The 27,509-nt window shown below is 46.2% G+C and overlaps 1 protein-coding gene across 2 annotated transcripts in view; it reads left to right on the forward strand.

The window, feature by feature from the left end:
- Positions 1–23,692: 23,692 nt before the first annotated feature.
- BMP4 (bone morphogenetic protein 4) overlaps positions 23,693–27,509 on the forward strand; it is a 7,085-nt gene continuing 3,268 nt past the window's right edge. The window contains exons 1-2 of one of the 2 annotated variants that reach the window (XM_021701405.2): positions 23,693–23,754; positions 27,043–27,167. In XM_021701405.2, the coding sequence (XP_021557080.1) occupies positions 23,693–23,754; positions 27,043–27,167 (187 nt within the window). Of the gene's footprint in view, positions 23,755–27,032; positions 27,168–27,509 lie in introns of those variants that run through there. The other variant, XM_021701404.2, reaches the window with a different exon arrangement.

The raw sequence follows: 27,509 nt of genomic DNA on the forward strand, positions 1-27,509 counted from the left end.
AAAGTTAGGAAGAGGATATGCCTAGAGTTAAGGAGTCCTTGACCTTAAGTGGTACGGTTATAGTTCATGTTTTTTTCTTACTTTTTTTAGTTTTCAGAATTTTCCAATTTTCTTATCATTAATATTTATGACTTTTAAAATTTTATGTAATTTCATTTAAAGTATAAAAAGATTTCAATCATGTTATTTCATTCTTGGGTGTTTCTTTTTATTTATTTATTTAATTAATTAATTTATTTATTTATTTTTTTTTTAAAAGATTTTATTTATTTATTTGAGAGAGAGAGAATGAGAGAGAGCACATGAGAGTGGGGAGGGTCAGAGGGAGAAGCAGACTCCCCGCCGAGCAGGGAGCCCGATGAGGGACTCGATCCCGGGACTCCAGGATCATGACCTGAGCCGAAGGCAGTCGCTCAACCAACTGAGCCACCCAGGCGCCCCTTGGGTGTTTCTTTTTAAAGATTTTATTTATTTATGTATTTATGTATTTATTTATTTGTTTGAGAGAGAGCGTGCTCACAAAAGTGCACATGCAAGCAGGGGGAGGAGCAGAGGGGGAGGGAGAAGGACAAGCCCATTTAGTGCTCAGCGCGGAGCCACCTGGGCTCATCTCTCGACCCTGAGATGGAGACCTGAGCTGAAACCAAGAGTCCACTGTTGAACTGACTATTCATGGATGTTTGGAATGAGAAGTTTTTGACCATCTTTCCCCTTCTCATCCCTCTGCTCATCTCTGGATTGAGTTCCTCCTTGTGTTGCTTTTTTCCTCCTCTCATTTCCCATCCTTCTTCTCTTTCTCCTTCTTCAGTCAGCATCCCCAGCTTGGGACTGAAGTGCCTGCCTAACCCTGGGAGGCTTTTATGGAAAAGAGGCCAGACGGAGAAGAAGACTGGTCCTGCCTGGGCCAGCAAAGCTCCAACTCTGTTTCAGAGTTGAAGGGTTGAGACCAACTGTCTCACCTTACAGAGGAAGGAACTAGAGTTGACCGTGGAGTGACTTGCTCAAGGTCACACCATCAGTTGGGGGCAGAGTAGAAATTAGAATCCAGGACTAGTCTTGCAGCTGGAACCTGTGAAAGGCTGTTGAAAGCAGCAAACTCAAAAAAAGAAAGAAAGAAAGAAAGAAAGAAAGAAAGAAAGAAAGCAAGCAGCAAACTCAGAAGCATACAAGGACCAGTGAAGACATCTAATGCATGAAGGAGGCTGGATTTTTCTAGAGAGTACTGCTGACTGTGGTTTGGGTGTGTGTGTGCGTGTGTGCGTGGTGTGTGCGTGTGTGCGTGTGTGTGCGTGTGTATGTGTTTCACTTCCCCACCTTAGAGAGAAAGAGAAGCACAGAGAAATGTCTCTCTGCTGTAAGAAACACAGCAGTGTCCCAGCAAGAGAAACGGGGACTGACCTGCCGCCTCAGTGTCATCGGAAGTGGACGAGCTCTAGCCACCACATCTCAACAGCCCCTTCAGCTGTTATTGCCATGGAAGAATCTTCTTATCTGACAAGAGAGGTGAAATATTAAGATTTTTGTGTGAAGTTTCCCAGTTTTAAAATGTTGATGCAAATGTGTAAAAATACTATTTAAGCCAGGCAAAATGTGGCAGAAGTTTGCAACCGTTGATGCCGAATGTGAGAACAGGGCAGAGCTGCCTCAGGATCTTAGAGTGAAGATAAATGTTCTGTGACCCATGCTAAAAGAGGGATGGGCAACTGCTGCTGATGGTTGATCTCAGAGTGAAGTAGCATCAACATACATGATCAGCACAGGGGCGTACTGGGGCACTGAGCATTCTTGGCAACTGTTCGTTCTGTGTTTCTCATATCCTGCCTGGTTTTTTTCCCCTTTTACATTAAAAACAAGATGAAAATTGCTGCATCCTTTGCTTATAACTAATACACAAACTCTCCTGAACCCCTGGTAGGAAGCTGTGGCAATACATTGGGGTCTACTTGGATCTAGGTGTGGAAACTTGAATATAACACATACGGTCCCCAAAATGTGTGAGCTTCTAATCTGATGCCTATAGAAGGGATCCTTCTGGCCAGGTATGGGAGGGAGTCTGGTTCTGTTTTCCTCCCACCTTCATTTAGAAAAAAGGAAACCCTCTCCACATCACAGAACTTATGTATTCATTTTATAGTCCTAAAAATTGACAAAGACCACGCCATCGCATTCCCTTTGAAATCAACTCATAAGAAAAGGCATTGTTTAATGTACCACTTAACATCATATTACGTGAACTTCAGAAAGCCCTGGTGAACATTTGAATTCATGTGTGCTCATAAGAACAAACCATCCTGAAGGAAACAGACGGCTTTAGAGTTTGTCTTTGTTTCTCCTGCCAAAACATTCCAGTGGAGCACCACAGAACCATATTGGATGGTTTAGGGACCTGGATAAATTCTGTGAGAAAATTTAGAGTTCTTCTTTTGTTTTGAATATTATACCATTTTTAAAGAAGCAGTGGTTGAATTTACAGTCGTTTGTAAATTCAGTTGCTTTTACATCTTCAAATCAAAAAATTATATGTCCTTTCAGTGTTTACAGGGCTCGTTCTTTAGCACAAGAACAATCTTTTTGAACGAACTTGGATCTTGTACTGAAGAGTGTGACAGTTTTACTAATGCGTTGCATGTAGTAAATATTCAATTAATAATCAATACTTGTTATGTATGATTCAGTGTTGAGCCTTCTTGACAAATGGCCACAGCACAATAGAAGGCAATGGAAAAGTGCTATGCATAGTGCATTCAGGGAAGCTTTCGCACCCTCCAGAATGAAGCGAGATGCCAAACTCTTCATGACTAATTCCATAAACTATTTAGGCATTTTCCTAGCTTACTGTTTACTGCTGCTGTTTTATAGCAGTAAATACAATTTATTATGCCAGCTTAATATGAGAGATTTTTCTTCCTTGTTTGAAGAAACACTATTTAGACTAACTAGAGATTTATGCTCACCACCACTGTCCACTCTGGGCCTCATTGTCTCGGCCCCCCTCCGGACTTCCTGGTTCATACAGTCTACTCTGGCACACCACTGCAGTCTTCGTGAAATGCCATTCGAATCCTGGCCTGTGCCCCACTAGATAACAAGAGCTATTGAGCACTTACTGCGCCTGGCATTGTGTTAAGCACCTTTTATTCATTGTCTTGTTTAATCCTTGTAACAATCCCATGGGGTAATCTCCATTTTACAGAGAAGCAGAGGGAGGCTCAGAGAGGTTAAGTCCATTGTGCCAGTTAATTGTAGATTACATTTTGGGCTTCATTTATCCATTTAATTACACATACTCTCCCTACCTGCAGCCACAGCAGCAGAATGCACTGGGCATGGTGACACCTCTGTCACATGCTGTTTTCCCTGTCTGGGAGGCTGTCGCTCACTTGGGACTCAAGCGAGTTCTCCCCACTGTGAAGTCTTCCAGATATCCTTCCAGCTCCCCACTTGGTCCTGACATTTCTCCAGCATACCTCTGTCACCTATTGCTTTGCTATTGTAAGTTTATCTGTCTTTCTCTTTTATCAAACGTCATGAGGGCTGGGACTTAACCATATCAAATTTGTGTTCATTTACACAAAGCCTGGGAAATAGTAAGCACTCAATAAATCTTTGTAAAATGGGTGAATTCTGAGGTCCTCAAGAGTGACTTACTGATCTTTATATCCCCCAAATGAAGTTGCAGTACCAGGAGGTCAACCAGGAAGGGACAGATTGAGAGGCAGTTCCAGTGGTCTGGGCAGTGAGGATGTCACAAGCCATGGGGAAGAGTATCTAGACAGAGATGCTAAAGCTGGAGATAGAGGAACCCAACTGGGGGCCAGCTGGACAAAGAGGAGGTTGGATATGAAACAAGTAGAGATGGGGTGGTGTGTTAGTCCAGGTACTCCAGAGAAACAGAGCCAAATATAAAAAGAAATTTATTATGAGGAATTATGACTCACATGATTAGGGAAGTTAGATGTCTCAAGATCTGCAGTCAGTAAGCTGGAAACCCAGGAGAGCCCATGGTATGGATAGTTCAGTCTGAATGTCAGCAGACTTGAGACCCAAGAAGAGCCAATGTTTCAGTCTGAGGACAAACATCAGGAACAAAACTGATGTCCCAATTCAAAGACATTCAGGTAGGAGGAATTCCCTCTTACTTGTGGGAGGGTCAGTCTCTTTGTTCTATTTAGTCCTTCAACTGATTTGGATGGGACCCACCCACACTGGGGAGAGCAATCTGCTTTACTCAGTCTACCAATTCAAATATTAATCTCATCCAGAAACACCCTCACAGACAAATCCAGAAAAATGCTTGCTCAAATATCTGGGCACCTCAAGGCCCAATCAAGTTGGCACGTAAGATTAGCCATCATATACGGGGAATAGGATGAAGTAGAGCTGATCCAGGAAGACCCTCACAGGCACTGGCTTCCAATGAGAGTCCCTCTTCTAGCTGTAGGTTGCAGTGGCACCCCATTTGATGTGGACAGTTCTTAAAGTCTCCCTTCCTGACAGTCAACTGCCTGAGGAACCTACCATCTCCCACTGCTCTGCCCTCAAACCTGCTCCTTCTGCACACATCTCTCCTGAAACTTTGAGAAAAATAGACCTTACCTTGGAGTCACCCCTCATTCATCCTGATTCTTGATCCTAGCATCTAAACAGTTGCCAAAACCTGTCAATTCTTCCTATAAAATACTTCTCACATCTCTCATTCCTTTCACTGTCTGTTGCTACTCTCTTACTTATACAGTGATGGCTCTTCAATTTTTAAAGAGAAAAGAGGGTGGAGGGTCACAGTCCGGTTGCAGAAAAGGTTAAGGAGACTGGTTTTGAAGCTGCCTTCAAAAAGCAAAATGAAATTTTCTTTAGACTGTAGGTTGCAAATTAATAATACAGCAGTTTTATATAAGTATACTTTACATACAAAGTGTTCATTGCATACATCAAATTATACATTTATATTTTTCAAATTTGTGATAGAGATTATGATAAGGAGATCCTACTTTGTACAGCAACTATTAGAATTGTTTCTTAAACATTTTCTTTGACTCCAACCACTTTTTCTTTTGTTCCTGGATAAGTCTTCCTAAAGTACAACTTCAGTACTATTACTACTCACAAACAGTCACTGGCTCCTCACAGCCTCCTAAATAAGGAACAATCAGTTTGTAAATGGATTCTATGACCCTTTGAAATATAGATCCCACTCATTTTTTTCTGGCCTTATATCCTGTGAGTCACCATTGCCCCTGTATCAGTCAGGAATGCCTTCGGCTGCAAGTAACAGAACATCTGATGTGTGCTGGCTTAAACAAATAGTTATTTTTGTCACATAATAAGAAATTAATAGGTCTGCAGTTCAGGGCTGGTGCAAGTGCTCAATGACGGATCCAAGCTCCTTCTAACTCTCTGTTCCACCATCCCATTATATGATTTTTGCTTATTACCTCATGAGCTCAAGATGCACTTCCAAGCATCTCAGTCACATTTCCAGTAGGAGGCAAGGGTCAAAGCTGAAGGAAAGTGCATGCTAATTGAGCCTGTCCTGTTTTTATGGGTGAAGTGAATACCTTCCCAGAATCCTAACCTAGCAATCTTCTGCTTATGACTCAGTGGTCAGAAGGGTGTCACATGGTGGAAGGTGATGGGGTGGGGGGGAGGGCAAGGTTAAGGATGAAGGTGGGCCAGCCAATCAGGAGTACCTGCCATGTACACATCCACTCTACTTAGGCAGCTCACTCACCTTATTCCTCATCTGCCTTCACATCATTTCCTCCACCTTGAATGATCTTTGTCCTGCCCCATCTCTGCTTATTGAAGGGCTTTCATTTTGTTTAAGCCTTGATAAAATACCACTTCATCCAAAAAGTCTTCCTGGTCTCCTTCCAAACCTCTCTGACAAAATTTCCCCTTCTGAGATCAACCACTGTTTGTATTTCTACTATACCTAGAATCCTCACACTGTACTATGGTTAATTACATGTGTTTTATCTCCACATCTATATTTTGAGGTCTAAGAGGACAGGGAGCATGTCCCATTCATCTTTGTATTTCCAAGGCAACTCAGCACAGAGTAGGTATTCAATAAATGTTGGATGAATTCATGCATATTCTGTAATATTCCATTCTAAACAGTAAAGTCTGCAGTACCCACACTGTGTCTATAATGGTCCCTCTGATCCAAGTTAAAGGAGAACATCTGCAGTCCTCTGTGAATATTGGCTGCAGTCCTCTGTCCTCAGCCAAAGCAGGGACATCTGTGGTGACAACGTGACTATCTACCAATGCTTTTTATGTCCCTCTGCCCAAATGTGCAGCTGTTTCCTGGGTGGGAAAGTAAGGAAACAGTAAAAACCAGAGAAAATAACAGCAATTTTAGCAGGAGACTTGTATGGTGTTAGGTTCAAGTTAAGAACCTTGAATTTGTGCTATAGTATAAGCAATAATAATATTAATACCAATTAATACCATTTATTAAACCCCTTATGCCAGACACTGTACTTTATATGCATTAACTCATGGACTCCTCAGAGGAACACACTCCTTTATTAAATAAGGAACCAAGACTCAGAAAGATTAAGCGCTTTGTCCAGGGTTACATAGCCTACACGTTTTGCAAACCTGGGCAGACACTCTTTTCTTAGTGCAAGTCTGTGAGGGAAGGGGGGTTAGTTCTGTTTTACAGATGAGAAAACTGCAACCCAGAGAAGTGAGCGACTTGCTCAAGGCAATGCAGTGCAGTGGTTAAGAGGATGGGCTCTGGCGTTGGACTCCCCGTATGAGATCTGGGGCAAATGGCTGAAAGTTTCTGTGCCTCGGTTTCCTTATCTGTAAAACAGGAGTGACAGTTATCTCATGGGTGCCTATCAGTACAAAATGAATAAGTACATATATAGAGACGGGCCTAGGCACCTAGTCTAAACCAAGTATTTAGTAGCTCTTAGCCAGGGCTGCCATTAGCCTAAATGATAAAGTAGCCCGAGGACAACATACCCGGTATACTGAGCAGGAGAGAGTTGGGCATTCAGATGTGCTTTGTCCTACTGGAGGAAAGAAATCAGTGCTCCTTTCTGGCTCCCAGTGATAGGAATCCTTTTTTTCTCCACAGAAGGGTTCCTTACTCACCATGCATCAAAGAGTCACACCTTTTGAACAAAATGGCTATGTCTGCACTTCTGTCCACTGCCGGCATTAATTGGCCCAGAGAATTAGCAGGCTTGTGGTGTTGGGGACTGCTTTGAGAAAGGGCCTTCATTTGGTATATGCTGAGCTCTGTGGGGCAACCTTCAGGATTTCCATAGTCTAATGCCATTCTGTTTTGTTTAAGCTACTTTCCTCATCTTGGCCGCTAGGCTCTAAAGATGCTTTTGAAATGAACACTGGCTTTTGGCATTCACACCCTTGCATAGACCCCTCCCTCAATGAATCTAGGCAGGCTTTATGTAGCCAGTGGCATATGGTAGGACTGATTGGTGTGATTTCTGAGACCAGGTCAAAATAAGCCTACTAGCCTCTGCCTTGGGTTCCTTGAAAGCTCATGCTGGTGGAAGCCAGCTGCCATATAAGAAGTTTTACTACTAGGAGACCACCATGCTGTGATAAAACCCAAGTTATCTGTGTTGAGAGGCTGCATGGAAAAAAAGAGACATCTGCCCACCTCACCCGTCCACAGCAATCCCAGGCGTCCAGGTGAGGTGTCAAAACCTTCGGGAAGAAGCCATCTTGGACATCCAGCCCAGTCTGTAGCCCCAGCCACCACCTGACTGCAAGTGCATAAGACCCCAAGCAAGAAGTGCCCAGCTGAGCCCAGTCAACCTACAGAACCATAAGAGATGACTGTAAGTTGTTATTTGAAGCCACTCTGTTTGGGGGTTATTTATTACGAAGCACGAGATAACTGAAACATTCATGATTCCCCAGGGCTGCTGGTGCAGTTACAGTACACTCAGATCCAAACCATAGATGAGGACTGTGAGCTGTTTCTTTTTATTAAATTAGATTTTGTGGTAATACACAGATCAGGACCAGTTAAAATCTATATGCAAAACTTCTGTAATTCTTTCTATTTTTCTTAAATAGGAGAAATACTATTCTAACACCACCTAGCATTGTATTACATGTTGATTTGCCTCTTTGACTATTGTGTGTTTGAATATAGGCTCAAAGATGGCAACGATTGTGTCTGTTTTATTCTCCTTTGTATCCCCAATGTTAGCAACAGTACTTGACCTACAGTGGGTCTACAATAAATATTCGTTGAATTAATAAACACTTGAGGAGAGAAAAGATAAATGTATCATAGATAAAATGTTCATATAATAAATACAGTTAGTCCATAGAGAACCTCTCACCTTGGCTTCAAGAATAAGATCTGACTGTGAAGATATTCATAATGTATTAAGTAAAAAGGCTAAAAATCAGCTTGCAAATCAGTAAGTGCAGCAAAATTACATTAAAAATGTTTTTAAGTGTGTATTTACGAAACAACAACAACAAAAAAGACAACAAGTCCAAAAAGTATTTTCAACTAATTTTGACAATAGTTATCTTTGGGGGAAAAGTTCACAAAGGGATTTTGTTTTTTCTTAGTGCCTTTCACACCCTTTCTAAAATATTTAAAATAAAATTGTATTAGTTTTGAATCAGGAAAAAATGTTATTTAATAAAACTAAATTGGAGTATTGATATACCTATTGTTTTCTGTATCTCCCATTTGAGACCACAAAAAGTAAAGTCTTCCGGTTTTTTTCTCAACCAGTTGCATACATTCCGGGTGTCTTTGTCACAGCTTTCCTGACTTTCCAGGGAGTCATAGCACAGCACTTCTCCTCACATGGGCAACAAAATAAAAAGTAGAAAGAATTCGTCTGTGACTCAGGTAAATTCCTAGAGCAGCTTCTGTGGGCTAGAGTGAGGAGGGACTGGTTGTGGAGTAGTGGAGAGGGATGAAAATGAATTCCATGGCTATGATTTGGGTTTCTCAAACAGAGCAGGAAATACTATATTTATAATTATGTGAAAGCAAACTTTGTAGCCCATTGTGAAAGTGACCCATTATAGAAAAAACCAGAACATGCTCATGGTAGCAAATTCTTGCTTGCTTAGATCTCTGAGGTCCACATGAAAATGCCTTGAAACTCACCAGAGAATGGAAGCAAGAGACATGAGAAACTCTGTTAGAGAGGTAGCACACACTGGGAAGGAGTGGGACTCGGCCATTTCTGAATGTTTTCTAAGTAGCAAAATGGTGACACCACCACTTGTTCTACCCAACCTTCTGTGATCTGCTGTGATGAACAAATGCAACAAGTCTATGCAAAGCTGCACTGTCCATGAGAAATGGTGCTGTAGATATGCTCCCCAGTGATGGATGTTAGGAATTCCACTTCTCTGCCTACATACACAGTAGGACCTCTTAAGGTGACCCTCGTTGGTCCTTTAGATGTTCTGTCATTGGGAACTAAGCATTATTTAATGGTGAAAATGCTTTCTAAAACACAGATTAGCCTCACTGATGACCAGACACCGAACTTTTTTTGTTTTTTGTTTTTTTTTTTACTTACTAGTTTACTGATTTATTACAAAGGAAACTAAAGGATACAAGTCAACAGCCATGTGAAGTGACACATAGGGTGGGGTCCCAAAACAAAGGAGCTCCTGTCCTTGTGGAGCTTGGGGCTTGGTGACACATGGAAGCGTTCTGCTTCCCCAGCCTAGAAACTCTGACCAGACACTGAATTTATGTCCCATAGAGGCTCCTCAAACCTGACTTTCCTCTTAGATTTCCCGTCTCCATTAATGGCTAGAAACAACAGAATTCGCCTTACCCTTACCTCTCTTTCTGCATATCCTTCATCTGGAAGTTCTTGTCAACTAATCCTCAGGAAAGTTCTCAGATTTTAATTTTTCTTCTTTCTTGGTGCCATGCCCAGGGTTCAGGGTCTTCCCACCCCTTACCATAACTAGTGCATCAGCCTCCTAACTCCACTCCTGACGGATGCTTTCTGGACATCTTTCCCACCAGATTAAAGAGTGTTCTCTGAAGATGAAGAGCAAGTTTAACACTTTTAAATTTCTCAAAGGGCATTTCTCCTAATAGGTGCTCAATAAATGATTTGTGCTCACTGATGTGCTTGCTTGCCCGAAGGGTAATATTTGGGGTGGAAAAAGCACTGGGCCTGAGGAACTGAAGATATGGTCGTGGCCCATTGTGTCAGTTTCCCATGGCTGTATACCAAATCATCCCCAAACTTATTAACTTAAAACAACAATTATTTTATTTTTTTCTCACATTTTCTGTGGATCAGGAATTTGAACAGGACATAGTGAAGATATGTATCTTTCCTTTAGGATATCTGGGGCCTCAGGTGGGAATATCTGAAAGCTGGGGGTAGTGCAACAGGGCTGGGGACTGGAATCACCTGGAGGCATCTTCATGCACATGGGTGGTGGGTGAGGCTGGCTGCCAGCTGAGGCTGAGGCTGTGGCTGGCTGCCAGCCAGAACACCTACATGTGGCCTCTCTGCTTGGGTTATTTGGGTGTCCTCACAGCATGGCGATGGTACTGGGTTGTAAAAGCAAGTGATTCAAGACAACCAGTTAGAAGCAGTATCACGTTCATGGCCGAATCTTGGAAGGTATATAGCTCAATTCTGCTATAGTCATGGGCTTACCCAATGTGGTAGGCAGAATAACAACCCCCTAAAGAGGTCCATGTCCTAATCCCCAAACTTATGACTATGTTACCTTACCTGGCAAAAGGGACTTTGTGATGTGATTCAGTTAAGGACCTCGAGATGGGGGAGATGATCCTGGATTCTCTGGGTGGGCCCAGTGTAATCCCAAGTGTCCTTATAACAGGGAGGCAGGAGGGTCAGAGTCAGAGAAGGAAATATGAGGTGAAAGCTTAGGATAGAGGGATGCTGGCCAGGCATCAGGGAATGCCGGCAGCCTCTGGAAGCTGGAAAAGGCAAGGCAACAGATTTTCTCTAGAGTCTCCAGAAAGAACACAGCCCTACTATTGACCTTGATTTTAGCCTAGTAAGATCCATGTTGGAATTCTGATCTCCATAAATGTAAGATAATAGATTTGTGCTGTTGTAAGCCATTAAGTTTGTGGTAATTTGTTGTAGCAGCAATAGAAAATTACCATCTTTCCACAGGAAGAGTGTCGATGTCATATTCAAGAGCATGTGAGATGGAAGACATTGTAGCTAGCTTTGAAAAATACAGTCTGCCATGCTCTACCACTAAGTAGGTAATTGTGGGTTATCTCTCTGGGTCTCAGTCTCTGAATTTATAAAATGAAAGGTTGAGCATAAGGATAGCAAACTGTCTGGACCTAAAAGTTCCCTGGTCTTACAACTGAAAGGGAGATGTAGTATTCCCATGAGAAATCATAATAAATCATGACCGATATCCAGAGTCCTTCCTCAGTGCTCACCCCATCTATATACTACTCCAAATGGAACAGGAATGGAGTGCTTGGACCAGCACGTGTGGCAGATTTCCTAAAAGATAAGCTTTGAGGAAGGGTTTTTGTTTTTGTTTTAAATTTCAAAATATTTAAAGAAGGAAGGAGGGAGGGAGGGAAAGAAGAGGGAAGGAAAGAAGAAAGGAAAGAAGGAAAAAACTATTAACTTTTTGAGGCAGTGACCATTTCTTGTTCATTATTGGAACCCCAGCACCTGATATATAGTCTAGAAGGTAGGTAATCTCCAAAGAATGTTGAGTGAGAACAAAAAGAAAAGAGAACCCAAGGTTCACTGGTTTTGTGCCTGATAACTCTATGGGGGAGGGAGGCCAATCCTTGGCGGGTCACCAGGTACAGACCCTTTCACCACTTTACTCAGGAAATTATTTCAGTAGTCTTCCAGTTGGCCCCCTTTATTCTATCCTTGCCCTAAACACAGCAGCCAGAGTGATCCTGATAAAATATAATGTTGATCATGCCACTCCTCTGCTGAAAACCCTCTAGAGGCTTCCTGTTTCACTTGTAAATTAAAGCCAAAGCCCTTTCCAGGGCCAGAACTAGGTGAGGGGAGGGAGGCACTTAGGACACAGCATTTAAGGAGGTGCTTACTCTTGGGGGCCCACCCAGCACTTGCACCACTGTGAGAGGGAGCGCCTCCTTAAATAGGGAGCCCTGGGTGCCTCCTTTGCCTCAACCTGGTCCTGACATTGGCTCTTATGGTGGGGTACAAGACCATACACCATCTAACCTCTCACCGCCTCTACCTCTCTGACCTCATCTCCTAATATCCAGCCCCTCCCCTCCTTGGCTCACTCCACTCAAGCATACATGCCTCTTTGCTATTTCCTGAACACACCAGGCCCACTTCCACTCAGAGTTTATGCTGCTGTCCTTTTGATGAAGCAGTTTCCCCCAGTATCCAAGTGGCTGGGTCCCTCATCTCTTTCAGGTCTCTACTCAAATATTACCTTTTCTGTGAAGCATTCCATGACTGCTCTATTAAAATTCAACTCCATTGCTATCTCTCTTTCCCACTCTATTTTTATTCTTAGTACCTAGTTCCATCTAACATTCTGTGAATTGTTCATATTTACTTTGTTGGTGGTCTGCCTTTCCTACTAGACTGTAAGTTCCAGGAAGACAAGGATTTTAATCCATTTTTCACTGCTGTGTCCCAGAATCTAGAACAGTGCCTAGCATATGTAGATGCTCAATAAAAAAAAAAAAAATTGTGCACATTCTGCATGGAGCACTGGGTGTTATGCACAAACAATGAATCATGGAACACTTCATCTAAAACTAATGATGTGATGTATGGGGATTAACATAAGAATAAAAAAAATTGTGAAATGAATGGATATTGAGACAATTTGTGATATAAAGCCATGGAGAATAGAGAATTATGGAATTTTAGAATAAACAGAGGTCTTACTAAAGGTATCAGCAGACTATAGCTTACAACCTATGTTTGTATGGTCTATGAGCTAAGAATGAGCTTATGAATTGAATTGTGTCCCTCTAAAATTCATATGTTGAAACCTAAACCCCATCATCTCAGAATGTGACCTTAATTTGGAAAGAGGGTCATCACTGCAGATGTAATTAGTTCAGAGGAGGTCATACTGGAGTAGGATGGGACCCTAGTTCAATATGACTGGTGTCCTTACAAAGAGGAAAAATTTGGACACAGACACACAGGGAGAATACCATGTGAACGTAAAGGTAGAAGTTGGGTGAAGTTTCTGCAAGCCAAGGATCACCAGAGATTGTCAGGGAACAGATTGTTCTGCACAGCCCCCAGAAGGAACCGACCCTGCTGACACCATGATCTCCACCTCTAGCCTCCAGAACTACAAGATGGTAAGTTTCTGTTTAAGCCACACAGCCCTAACAAAGGAATATGAATGGTTTGTATATCTGTAAACAATTGTAGGAGGAGGAGAAAGAGGAAGAGAAGAAAGGGAAAGCAAGGGAGGAGGAGGAGGGAATGGGGGCAAGATAGGGGGAGGTGGAGAAGGAATAATGACAGAGGCAGTGTGTGGCCCCCAGAGCCTAAATAATTAGCTGTTTGGTCCTTTACAGAAAACGCTGTTGACACTGAAAGTTTAGAGACCATCTAGTCCATATAACTTATGAAGAAATGGCGGTTTCCAGAAATACAACCACATATCCACATTCATACATACAGTATGCACTGGTGTAGCTATCCCTAAAACCAGGCTATCTGACTTCAAGGCTATGTTTTAAAAAGCACTCTACACTGACTACTGCATTTTAAAAATCATTTTGTCAATTCCCCCTTGTTTAAGTTAAAGTACCAAAATGTTACTAAGAAGATGTTTTCATCCATTATTCCCCCCTCCCAGCACCCTGAGGCCTTGACAGAAACGTACCATAATTCATAATTTTTTTTTGAGCAAAGTGCCTACTATGATCCATATTTGTTTGTTTTGGCTTTTGGGCCTCGCCCTCCAGCAACTCATTTTCTGTGATACTGGTTCTCAAACTATAATTAAAACATAATTAAAGATCAAGAACAGATGTCTGCCTGCTCTCTGGAGCTTCCACAGACTTATGTAGTATAGAGTTTGGTATCATGGATTTTATGCTAAACAGAAATAAAATAGGAGACCTATCTGTTGAACAAACCCACATACAAACGCTAAAGGCAGGAGAGCGTATTTAAAATAAAGTGGACCAGAGCTTGTAGCAGTTCTTTTAACACACCTGTAACTCAGGGAGCAGCGAAACAAATCTGTTCTGTTTGCATCAGCTCCGTGACTTGATGGTGTAGACACAAAAAGATCTGTGTTCTTGCTAACTCATCTTGGGTGAGACGTTGAACCATTTGGAGGAGGGTCTCACTTTTGCCATTTGTCAGCTGTTGAAGATGGCAGCGCTTCCTCCAGAGGCTTACGGGAGCGGGTTGCGGGAGTGGGGGGCAAAGGTCTTCTTTCCCTTCTAAGGCTGCCTTATGTAGTTGAAGCGTAGGTGCCACTAATAAGGAACTAAGTGTATAAATTTCTGTTAATCTGCTGGTGAGCCTGAAATGTGGAGGAAATGAAAAAGGAAGTGAATGGGTTAAAGACAGTTTTCCAGCAAAGAGTTTATGAGAACACTGAACATCCCAAATGTGGCTGCTCTAATTCAAACTCTTATACTTTGGCACAGAATATACAAGTACCATAGGAATTAAATTTACTTAAATCTGAACAAAATTTGCTTTTTTTTTTTTTTTCCAGTATCCCTTCTCTAAAGCAGGGATCTCATCTGAAGTTGAACTCTGGTGTTAGCTGGTGGCCTTGGGCAATTGACTTAACCTCTCTTTGTCTCTCTTTCTTCAAATGTTAAAAAGGGGGGGGGGAGGGAGGGCAGAGGGGATAACTATAGTATATAAGCCATAAATCGGTTCAAGGATTAAATGAGATAATGAAACATGAAGGTACCTAACAATGGGTACGAATCCAAAATATGTTGATTTTCCATGTAAATATATGGTTGAAGAAAATATGCAAATATTCACCTAATTATAATTATTTACATAATTGTTCATCATGTGGATGAATGTGGGAACCCATTAGCCTTTATTTTCATAAATAAATGCCACTAAGCATATGTTTTGTGATCTGTGAATTAGCTTTACATATACTCCAGCATTTGATCCACAAACTAAGAATCTCAGGAGTCTTAGGTGGCTAAGTGGTGAGGACAGCTAACATGGGGCAGAGCAGGGACCTGAGTTCCAGGTCACTTTTCTGCACTTCTGCCAGGGTCCTTCCCTCTGTAGGTGTTGGCTCTAAACAGAGAGACATTTCTGTTGTCTCCGTGGAGAGTTAACATTTTGCTCTGGGGGCGCCTGGGTGGCTCAGACTCTTGGTTTTGGCTCAGGTCAGGATCTCAGGGTCCTGGGATGGAGAACAACTCCTGGACATAATCTCCCTCTCCCTCTGCTCCTCCCCCTGCTCCTGTGGGGGGCTCAAGTGCTCTCTCCCTCCTCCCTCTCTTTCTTTCTCTCAAATAAAGTCTCAAAACAAAACAAAACAAAACATTTTGCCCTGGAGTGTGAAAGCTGTGTACCACTGAGTCAAGGTTTCTGTGTGTACAGCTTGGAGACATTCCCTTGATAAGAAAGGGATTTGCATGCAGCATATTCTACAGGTTTTTAACCATTCCTGGGTCCAAATCCCTTTGAAAATTTGATAAAGTTATACCCCCTCCACACATTTTTACATCTATTTCCCTAATTGTATGCATAAATTTTGTGGTTTTCACAGATCCCCTAAAGTCCATCTAGAGATCCTTAATGGTGCCACTTAGCAGGTTTAAGAATATCTAATTTAAAAAGATTAGCATTAATAAATAAAATCTTAAAAAAAAAATAAAAAGATTAGCATTTTATTTAAATACAAGAAGGAAAGCTAGCACTCACTTTTATATTCCCCTTAAGACCTTTTGTTTTTCAGTCCTCCAGTTTCTATTTGTTTTGTTTTGTTTTTTAGTTCTGTCTGAAGCTGGGGACAGAAAACCATACTGTCAACCTTCTCAGGTTCCAGCTAAAGAACTAATCAGATGCAAGAGTGGCACAGCATTTTGGTACAAACTGAAGACATATCGACCCGTTACCTGCAGTTGACATCCTAACACATGTAGGAAGTGATGGAGGAACAAAAAGATTTTCAGAATGAAAATCAATTCTGAGGCAAAGGCTTCAAAATCCAGCCTGTCATTCCCGTGTACTGAATAAAGGAGTCTCCTTGTCATGTTTCATTTTCACCTCTCTTGAGGGAAGGCTAAGACCCCCCCCAGATGGTTTGGCAATGATCCGCTGCCCCACCAGGGACCATGTGAAGCCTCTGCCAGCAACCTCACACTTCTTGCTGGCCTCTCCGAGCCAGGTCCCCGTTCTTCCTTTCTAGCCTTATTAGTCTCACTCTCTGCTGTGACATCAACTGGCAGGTATCACTGCTGGGCTTGGCAAGTAGACGCGGCAGATCCCAGGAGCCCAGGCACCTGAGGAAGCTCACTCTTTTCCTTACCTGATGGGAAAAACCAGACTCTGCGGCCTGGACAACCTATCAAAAAATGGAACCGCTGGGGGAGGGGGTGGCTAGCTAAGGAGGCAATCTTAACAAATACTAGCCAAAGTCAATTTTCTGCGAGTAGAAGCAGGACTCCAGTACCCTGTGCCCCAACATATCCGGGGGCGGGCGAGGAGGGGGGGATGGTGATGCAGGAAGCAGGAGCAAATTGTCGCAGGAACCACGTTAGAACTCTTCCTCCTTTCCTCCCTCCTTCCCTGTCTTCCTATTTCCTCCCCCACTTCTCTCCAGAAACAGTCCGGAGTTTCCAAGTCGAGGAGGACGCAGAAAGAAGTGGGAACTCTGGACGTCTGAGGAGCCACTCTCGCGGTCGCACGGCAAATCTGTGCGGGTGGCTCGCCTGGGTGGCCGGGGCGCTCGCTGTGTATTCAAGTGGGGGGTCGGATTAGCCATCTGGGGCACAAATCCTGCAAAAGGAGTCTGAGCCGGGCGAGCTCTCACAGGCAGGCAGGTGCAGCGGCAGAGCTCGGAGGGCCAGAGGCCGCGGCGGCGCGACCGCGGGAACCGCGCGGGGTGGCGTCCATGGCCTGCGCTGACACGTGGGGCCGCTCACTAGGGCGGCGCCGCCGGGACGCGAGGGACAGTGTCCGAGGAGCGGGCGCCGCAGCCTCCCGAGCCCCCGCCGCCTCCCCGGGCCCTCGGACATCGCGGGACGCGAGCGGACGTTTCTCGGCGGGACCTCGGGGAAGCCCACGGCCGCGTGTGACCCGAGAGGACACGGTGGGACCGGCGAGGCTCGTGTCCCCGGCCTGCTACGCACCTGCAGCCGCGAAGGGACAGCGTGCCTTAGGATTTCCGCGTGGCCGCACCTCCTCCTGCGTCCTCCTGCGGAGGTGAGAGCTGGGTGCATCTCGGCTCTCCGCAAACGCAGGTCGGCTCCCTTCCCGCAGCCTCTCACCTCACATCGCATGATCTCGGAGCTGGCCCTGGGGACGCAAGGTCACATGCCCCTGCGTCCGAGCGGGGACGCCACGAGGCATCGAGAGAGGCGTTCCTTCGGAGCCCCGCTTTCTCTCTTGCTATCCTGTCCCCAGCCCGTCCGCAGCCTAGTCCCCAAGCCCAGGGTTCCCAGAATGAAGATGGAGCCCATTTCTTTCTCTAAAGCTGTTACCTTTTCTCTGGGCTTAGGGCATTTCTGTCCTCAGAAATACATATCCGGTGTCCCCGCCTTTTCCCCCTAGAGACTGACAATTGGGAATGCCCTCTCGAAGTCTCTCAGCCAGAGAAGCCAAGGAGGGCAAGAACTGAGTCCAAAATGCAGATGCCTCCAGGAGCTTCTTTTCTAGAACAGCGGTTCGGGCCCTCCCTGGGCTTGAGAAGAGCACAGGGGTGGAGCATCAGTCATCTTGCCCTCTTACCTTGGGCTGCCCTGTGCCCCCAAAGGCCCGGCCTTGGTTGCTGCAACCGCTCTTCTCTGGGAGGCCCCAGAGCCGATTCCCTGGAGCCCTAGGTCGGTTTTCTCGGTGCTGTGGCCACCTTGGAACTACCGACTGTGCTTCCCTTCGCTTTGCCCTGGGCAACCCCCTGGTCACCTGAGTTGACTTGAAACACTGTCTCTTTCCTGTGGGCTTCAGATGATGGTCAAAGAAAATAACCGTAAGGAATCATTTCAAAAGCATATTTTTACTGAACTTTTATGGAAATATAACACGCATAGAAAAGTGCACAAATCTCATGTATACAACTTGATGAATTTTCACAAAGTGAACATCAACAAGCATTTTTGAATGTTTATTCCATCTATACATAATCCCTGAGGGGATTACAAATAACACATTTATTCTTGAGGAGGACATTGGTGAAAAGGATTCCCCTCCCCGCCCAGTACCATGAAATATTTAGAATACTTGTAAACACACCCAAGTTTTATTTGTACAACAAAAATTTCTTGGATCACATATCCCTTTGGACAAAACTCTCCTTGCAAAAGGCTAAAAAGCTGTTAGCTCGAATCGAGCTGTTAGGTGGTTAGATGGTATTGCCCAACTGACATCTGGTTGGGAAACCATAACAACTCATTTGGTACAGCCTGATGTTCCTGCCTCCAAAACTCATCCCATAGTGACACTGCATTTTTATCCAGGTCACCCTGTTAATGCACCACAGGGAGAAATATATGCTGAGATCGAAGATAACCCAAAGTTTTAACCTTCTTGATACATTTCATAATAGTTTAATTCCAAGCAGCATCCCTGCCATAGAAGCAAGTGGGTACAATTGACTACTTTTTAGCAGGGGAAGCTTAAAACAGGGAGAAGCCAAATATCCTTCATTGAATACCAATGCCATCCTCTTTGGAAAAGGAGGAATTTCAATATCCATGCCCTGGCTGCCATCCACATGTTAAACATGTTAAGACATAAAAGCAGTCTTTTCATCTGTCTGATCTCTCTGGGATCTTGATTAGAATTCTCTGTCCATTTTTTGATGGTCTGTTTTGAAGGATTTTTTTTTAAAGAACTGTATTCCAGAAAGTAGCAAGCCAGTGATCTATATTATAAAGAAAAATTCTTGAAAGTCAGAGATATTAGAGACTGGAAAAATCAGAGATGGAAAATGTTTCAGATATGTCATCCAGTCTAGTATTTCTTTGCTCTCAGTAGTTAATGTCTGTCCACTTTGATAGTTATTTGTCATCTTGGCAGAGATTTGTTCATGGGTCAGATTTATATAGACAAATCATAATGAATGTTAATTCCGTGCGCACTGGTTCACATAAACAGCCTTTATCCAATCAATACCTAAGACGTGTGCAGCCCCAGTGGTGATAAAATAAATGTGACCTGTAACCCCTTCCTTTAAAAAGTTTATCACTGAATAAATAAATAAATAAATAAAACTCAGTGCCAGGGTGACTTTTCACCTACTTTGCTCATGTAATCATTACCTTTGCGAAGAAAAATAATAGCTAATATCTGCTGAACATTTTATGCCTGCCATTTTATTATACTAACTCACTTAATGCTAATAAGAACATTATGAAATAGAAATTGTTATTCCCAGATTATAAATGAGCAAACCAAGACTCTGGAGGTTAAGCCATTTGACCATGATTTTAGCTAGTGGATATTATTTCTCCATCTTGGGGCCTGAGAAAGACCTGTGAGGAACTTGGGCAGTCCTCACATTTTACCCTGAGGAAATTGAGACCCAGCAGAGGTAAGGAGCTTCTTTCTCAAGATCACAACTTTTACCTGGGGAAGTTCACAGAAAGTCTTGCTTTAAGGTGGGCTATGTAATAAGAATTCCAAGGAGGTAAGCTTCTGGGTCTTGATTTTGTTCTGTCTTCTGAGCACTGGGAAGATACCTTAACGTTTTCTGTCACCGCATGCTGTAAGGAATAGAGCCGCAGCTGCTGCCCTGGCCTTGGGAAAGCCCTCAGGACAAGCCTTGTCTAGTCAGAAGCTGGGGCCACAGGGGTCCATCCCTCTGCAAGCCCTAGCTTTTGGCATTTGGAGGCGGAGGCAAACTGACCTGGGCTGACTTTTGGGTCCCTGACCGATTAGCTCTGTGACCTTGAGAAACTTATATGACTCCTCTAAATTTGATTCTCAGCTGTAGAACAAGGATTTTATGAGGGTTGTTGTGAGGACGAGACAGCAAATACGTAACAAATGGTAAGTATAAATTAGAGCAAAACGAATGGTCCTGGCCAGTTTCAGAGATCCCTTTTAATTCCATTTCCAATTTATCTATCTTACTGTTTCTCAAAAGTCAGCAATGATGCTGGGGATTTGCTCAAAATATATCTCCAGAGCTTCAACAGACACTTAATTGGCAAAGAAGGTTTGATGACTTGATGTGGTTCTTAATCAAGGACCTAGAAGTAAGGACTACTACACCTATAGGATTAGAAATCTTTTCATTTGCAAAGACCTATTTGTTGTGTTCTGGGCATAGTAATACTATAATTACCATATTTAACAGCTTATAAAGCACACACCAAGCAAATTCCTTGCCTGTTTAATAATGTCTAGGTATCAGCCTTTTAGTGGTATCTATCAGCCTTGAAAATATAAGTGAAATAACTTTTGAAACAGTAGTTCTCAAGCTTTAATGTGCTCAGAATCATCAGGAAACCTTGTGAAATATGTAGATCTCAGACAGGCAGAGCTGGGAAATCTGCATTTCTCGGTATCCAGCCTTGTTCTGAAGCTTATGCTCCTCGGAACATACCTTAAGAAAGTCTGTCCTAACAGCTTTCTGTCCAGCTACTCTTTCTTGATGCTTCCCAGGAAAAACCCAAACAAGTGCCCTTCATTTAGCAGTAGCAGCAGAAGAACAATAGTTAACTCTTGAATTACAATAGATGTCTCCTCCTAATCTAAATGACTGAGGGTCACAGCTTCATTTGGTCCAGCCATATTACATTCTATAAAAACACCAAGATTCACAAGTAAGCTTGAGATAGGGACTGATTTCCCTCACCAGCTCTGATCACTAGGCTGTGACGGATTTAGTTCTCTAACCAGCAAGTAATTTCTTCTTTGGCATGAGAGATTGGAAGTATAAAGGAAAAGAGGAGTGAGTAAAGAGAGGTGATAATAGATGGTTTGTACAATGTGGGCTAGAAATACAGCTGTCCAAAGAGAACTGAAGCTGAGTTCTTCCACCACACATCTAAAGATTCATATCGGGGTCTAAACAAGGTATGTTTAGGTGGCTTAATTAGAAACTCCTGGGCTATGAGTTTCACACACTCATGGGTGGGCCAATGGCCACTTTATTATTTAGGCTTCAGCAAAATGAGATAATAGCAATTATCCAAAAGGATTTGGATTAAAAAAAAACAACCACCTATTATCTTATAATAAATAAATAATAATAAATTATAATAAAATAAAGCCCTGCTTTTAAACACAGCATATCACTGTTGTTTTTGAGTTTAAATATTAAGGAGCACATTTTGTTAATGACCAAAACAATACTGATTGTTTTAGGGGGCTCAGTGAACATTTAATCTACCCTTACTCTAGGCAGTGCGCTGAAGGAACACACTGCCTAATGCCCCAGGATGGACATTAGGTAGCTACTTAATGGAATTTTAATTTTGTTTCATTATTAGTAGTAATTGATGTAATTCTGGGGGTGCCTGGGTGGTGCAGTCGGTTAAGCTTCTGACTCTTGGTTTTGGCTCAGGTCATGATCTCAGGGTCTTGAGATCAAACCCAGCATCAGGCTCTGTGCTCAGTGCAGATGGAGTCTGCTTGAGACTCTCTCTCCCTCTCGTTCTGCCCCTGTATGCTTGCACGCTCTCTCTCTCAAATAAATGAAATAAAATCTTTTTAAAAAACTGATGTAATTCTGATTATGTTGGAAGCTGGAGGTATCCTGTCAGTCATCCTTTTAGGGTGGTGGTATTGCCCTGCCCTGTTTAATCAGAGGCTTCTAGAAGAGGTCTCAGGTGTGATTTAAAATGGAAGAAGATAGGTGTTTAATGAATTTCAATTAAAAAATGAAATCATTTTCAAATTGAAAAGGGGTATGGAAACTATCTGTCCTAATCCTTTCATTCTGTTGCTGAGAAAACCGAGGCCCATAGGAATTAAAGGACATGCTCAAAGCCATACAGCTTGTTTCTGTTGTTTGAGGCATTATTAGGCTAAAAGACCTCACAGGCCTAACTTGAAAAAGATGGCAGGATGCCTTGGCCCTGCTCTCACAGTTGTCCCCCCAGATTTCATCTAATTCCAACCCTTGTTCCACATAGGAAGTAGTTCCTGTTTTCTACATATTGAAGGTGTGTAAACGTAAAAGTCTTTACAGGTGAGGTACCTAGGACCAATACCTGTTTAAGTAAAGACCTACATGTTTTGCTGGGACAGTGAAGTGTAGCAGCCATCCCAGGGTAAGAAAACCAGGACAGAAAAGGCTCCATCCTCCAGCATTCCCCCATCTACCTGGAGCTCAGGCCTGAGACCCTCAGACCCGCCCTGCAGTATTAGTTCAGAACTCCAGAGCAGAGCCTGTGATTTACTTTAGGGCTCTGGGCAAGTTCCTTTAACCTGGCTGTTCTTCCCCTCTGTGTGTTTGTAAACCAGAGAGATGATGCTGATATCTCCCCGCACTGCTCTGTCAGAGACACCGTGTGAAATTAGCTCCTGTTTGGGAAGGTTTTAAGCACACATTCCGCCTCCCTGCTAATATGATTACTAGCACTTTCTTGTAAGAAAGGGCCAACTTCTCACCCCTTTCTTCCTTTAAAAACAGAACAAAGGGTGTCTTTTCTTGTCTCCCTATGGCCAAAACATTGTTGCTTTAGTGGTTGGTTACCTCCTCCTCAGGTCAGTTTGCTGAGTTTAAGTATTCCCAGGTGAGCCACAAATAAACAACAATAGCAACAAAAATGACCTCTGTGGTGATTCTTAAGAGGGTTTCTGAGTTATAATAAGTAGGCTTTTCTAACTGTAAAAACATGGCCCCAGCCTGTCTCCATGCCACCTCTGTCCTCAAAAGTGTTAGGCCTGGGGTGGGAGGGGGGCCATCTTCCTGAGGGTCATCGCCAAGGCTTTCCACAAGAAGCATTGAAAACAACGTTTTGGAAGGAAAGTCACCTTTCAATAGCCAAAGAGGTACCTCTTAGAGCACACAGTTCTGCGCACAGCCTGTTTCTCACTGTTTGGAAATCCTTTTAACAGTTTATGGAAGGCCACTCTTTAAAGCAATCCAACAGCTCCTTTTTCCATAACCTGATTTTAGAGGTGTTTCATTATCTCTAATTACTCGGGGTAAATGGTGATTACTCAGTGTTTTAATCATCAGTTTGTGCAGCAGTTACTCTAAACTCGGGGAAGCCCAGACTCCCATGGGTATTTTTGGAAGGTACGGCGACTAGTCGGTGCATGCTTTCTAGTACCTCTGCACGTGGTCCCCAGGTGAGCCCCGGCCGCTTCCCGGAGCTGGAGGCAGCATGGTCCCGGCCCGGGCAGCAGCTGCGGACTCAGGCGCAGCCCGGGCTTCCGGGACCCGGGCCTGCGACGCGAGGCCCGGCGGCTGGATGGGAGGATGTGGGCGGGGCTCCCATCCCAGAAAGGGAGGCGAGCGCGGGCGGAGGGAAGAAGGGAGGGGCTGCCGGGGACGAGGAGGAGGAAGGAAAGAAAGAAAGAGAGCGAGGGAAAGAGGGGGGAAGGAGAAGATGCACGAGGGCAGAGGAGGAGGGAGGGAGGGAAGGAGAGCGGAGCCCTGCCCGGAAGCTAGGTGAGTGTGGCATCGGAGCCGAGGGACGGGAGCCTGAGACGCTGCGGCTGCTCGGGGCTGAGTATCTCGCCTCTCTGATGGGATTCCCGTCCGCGCCGTCTCGAGCCTGCAGCGCCCCAGTCCTCGGCCCTTGCCCAGGTTCACTGCAGCCGTTCAGAGGTCCCCAGGAGCTGCTGCTGGCGAGCCCGCTACTGCAGGGACCTATGGTGAGCAAGGCTACCTGGCGAGGGGTGCCGGGCAGAGGGGGCCGGGGAGCATCCCTGGGGGCAACAGCGGGGGTGCTCAGCCTTTGACCACAGCTAAAGGTGGCCTATTTTTTCTCCAACGGTGGTGCTAGAGGTAGGGATGCTGGCGCTGAAGGACACTTCCACATCTGCTACTGCCTCTACCCAGGCCACTTTCTCCGTCCGGCGGCCCCGGGCGATTGCCACCTTTGGTAGGTTCTGGGCAGAAGAGATGGGAAGAAGAGGAGCCTTTAGTTGGGGGGTCGCTGGGAAAGACTGCGAGGTCTTGAGCGCAACGCGTTGCGGGGGCACTGGCGTTCGCGATCCCCGGACAGGAGGGCCGGGAGAGAAAGGAGTGTCGGCTCCGAGGTCCGGACAGTGTGAGGTGGCCGAGGGACCGCGAGATGGAGGAAAGAACACCTAACCAGGGCTGGTTCTGCCGCCGGGAGCGCGGTCCTGCTGCCTCCGGAGCCTGCGCGCCGCCCGAGGGGCTGCGTCGAGGGGAGTGTCACCCGATCCGGCCCCCAGCCCGCCGGAGCCCCTGAGAGCACGCGAACTGAGGCTTCACGACGCGCCTTATCCACAAGCTGTTTTCATGAACTTGCAGCATCCAAGGAGTCTCTCCCCTATCATTTCCTGGTGTAGGGTCTTTAGGGACGATGGTTGGGATGCCTGGCGCTCCGAGCACGCGTCTTCCTGCGGTGTCGTGGCCCATGGGGAGTCGCTGGCGAGACGCACTGCGGACGGAGGCTCATACTGGTCCTCCCAGCGCAGATCCGACCAGCAAGTGTCCCGGGATTCCCGGGTCCCTGCGGACCCCTCCTCGCGGGAGCTGGGCCCGAGGCCTCAAACGCTTCCTGGGCACCGCTTAGGTGGATGGACTGTGAGGATCGCAGTTTGTGGGCTGAAAGCTTTGTGAGACGTTAAAACCCCCAAAACATAGACTTGGTAAACTGAGGCCACCTCTGGGCAAACTTCGGCGTCGGGAGAAGGCTCTGGTGGAGAAGTAAAGGACAAGCGCCCCGAGTTGCATCCCTGCCATCCCCTCCCCCCCCAAGAAAAAGTTCTGCAGACGAACGTCCTTTTGGGCTTTTGTCTTTTTTAATTAAAGAAAAAAATGGGGGGGGGGATTGCGTGATTAGAGATGAATCCTACGGAATCCGAAATTGAAACACAACCCGCTCTCCGTCCAGCCTCCCGGTTTTAGCGCCGCGCGCTCCCGCCGCCGCCCGGGGAGATTCCTAGGGGCAGAGGATAGTCCGGGGATCCCGGGCGCCCGTCCCTTCCACGGGCCCTTCGCCCCGCGGGAACTGGCTCTTCTCTGCTTTTCCCGTTTCTACAGCTCCTCCCCCGGGGCATTTTTAGGGTTCCAGGCGTCTGAAAAAAACCCCTCTTCGCTCTCCCAGCCCTTTCGCAGTCCGTCCCAGCGGTGGCGCGGGAGCGGGAAAACCGTAGAGCCGCTCAAGAAGCGGCGCGGCTCTCGCGCGGCGCCGACCGTCGCGCAGGGGCGCCCGCGGCCTCCACACCCTGGCCGGCGGTGTGGGGCGGCGCCGGGCAGCCGGGGCTCGGACGGAGGGCTAAGCGTTTGATTCTTTACTCTTCCTCAAACGCTTCCCGCGAGTGCCCTCAAGAAGAAAACCAAGTTTGTGAGGGAGAGAGGCGGGCAACCTGAGCCCTCGATCTCTGAAGCGACCCGAGGCTGGAACTTGAAAGAGCCTCAAGAAAGGGAGGGCGGGTGCAGTGGCCTTGGGAGCGGGAGTCTGGGGTTCGGGACCCCGGGGCGGGCTGGGGCCTAGGCAGAGTCGCGTGGGGCAGGTTTTTGAAAAGGCCCCCGTGCAGAACCACCCATGCATGTAGCATCTTCCGTTAGAGTCAGGACAACCCGGTAATTCCTTGAGCTGTGGGTTGGTTAAGGTTCTTGAAGGAATATTTGCTGCGACTCTGCAGCTGGTGCAAAGGAGGAAGGGGGTGGGGGAAGGAAGTGGCGGGGGGAGGAGTGGTGGTTTCAAAAATAAGACAATCTGGAGAAAGAGGGGAGAGACGCAGACACAGAGGTCGAGCGCAGGCCGAAAGCTGTTCACGGTTTTCTCGACTCCTGGGAACGCGGTGGGATTTCCTTTCTGCGCCGGGTCGGGAGTTGTAAAACCTCAGCGACATTAAGACCCGAAACTTGTGGTGCGCCCTTTCCGCAGCGACGTCTCCTTTTGAGTCCGCCCCTCCGCCTTGAATGGCTCGAGGACCGCTTTCTTTGGGAATTTGCTTTGCTCGGAGTGGACCCCGCGGCCGACGCGGTGCGGAGATTCTCTCGGAAATGGAAGCGCAGAAAATAGCCCAGCGGCCGCTCCCTCCCCACTTTCCCACACCGATCTCCGCCTAACACGTCCCCCTCCGGCCCGGTGCGTGACAGGGGCGGCAGCTTTTGGCTAGGAGCTCGAGCGCCAGCCCGGCTCGTCCGAGCACTCGCAGGCGTTCGCCAAGGAGTGACTGGCTGTCGCTGGGAGCAATATTTGGCCTCGCGGAGACCCCGGGGAGGAAGTGGCCGGGAGCGCGCGCGCGCGTGTTTGTCTGTCCCTCAGCGCTTTCCTTTTTAAGTGCCCCTGGGTTGGAGAGGCTTTGAGCTTCTGAGACGCCGCCGTCCCCGCTCCCGGCCCCATTTGAGCCGTGTTCGCGCTGGAGGCGCAGCCCCTATACTGCGCCCCAGATCCTCCGGCTTTAGGCCGCTGGCGCGGGGGCCCGGCCCGCGGCACCGAACGTCGCAGGTAGAAGCGAGGACCGCGTCCTCAGCGCACTGCGCCCGGGAACCCGCCGGGGGCTGCGCCGAACCCGGCGCGGAGCTCCTCCCAGACCGCTGGCGGCTCAGGCGGCCCGCGCGGGGGTTGGACTCTCCTGGAGGGGGCGGGGCCGCGGGGGGAGGGCGCGCGGGCCCTTTCACCGCCCGCCGCGGGAAGGGCGGGCTCCTCCGTGCGCGGGGCGGGGCTTCTGCGTTCACGTGACTCAGAGGGGCTGGAAGAAAAACAGAGCCAGACTGCGCCAGAGTCTCATTATATTCAAATATTCATTTTAGGAGCCATTCCGTAGTGCCATCCAGAGCAACGCACTGCCGCAGCTCCTCTGAGCCTTTCCAGCAAGTTTGTTCAAGATTGGCTGTCAAGAATCATGGACTGTTATTATATGCCTTGTTTTCTGTCAGTGAGTAGACACCTCTTCCTTTCCCCCTCCTGGGATTTCACTCTGCCCTCCCCACCCCTGCTCGCCTTGTGTCCCTCCCGTCGGATCTTTTTTCCAGAGTTCACACTCCGCTTTCTGGCCGCGCTGTCGCTTTCTTCTTGGCCGGGCAGCCGCGGAGCTCTGAGCGTACCGGTTTTGTTTAAAGTTCTGCTTGCTCCCACTCGCACTCTCAGATCGTGTGCCTTGCAAGAAAGCGGAGCAAGAGGGGGCTAAAGAGATGAAAGGTCTGCAGCCTGGGGTTGTACTTTCTGGGCAACCACACACACACACACACACACACACACACACACACACACACACACA

The sequence above is a fragment of the Neomonachus schauinslandi genome, chromosome 9, assembly GCF_002201575.2.
Source record: "Neomonachus schauinslandi chromosome 9, ASM220157v2, whole genome shotgun sequence".
Lineage (NCBI taxonomy): Eukaryota > Metazoa > Chordata > Mammalia > Carnivora > Phocidae > Neomonachus > Neomonachus schauinslandi.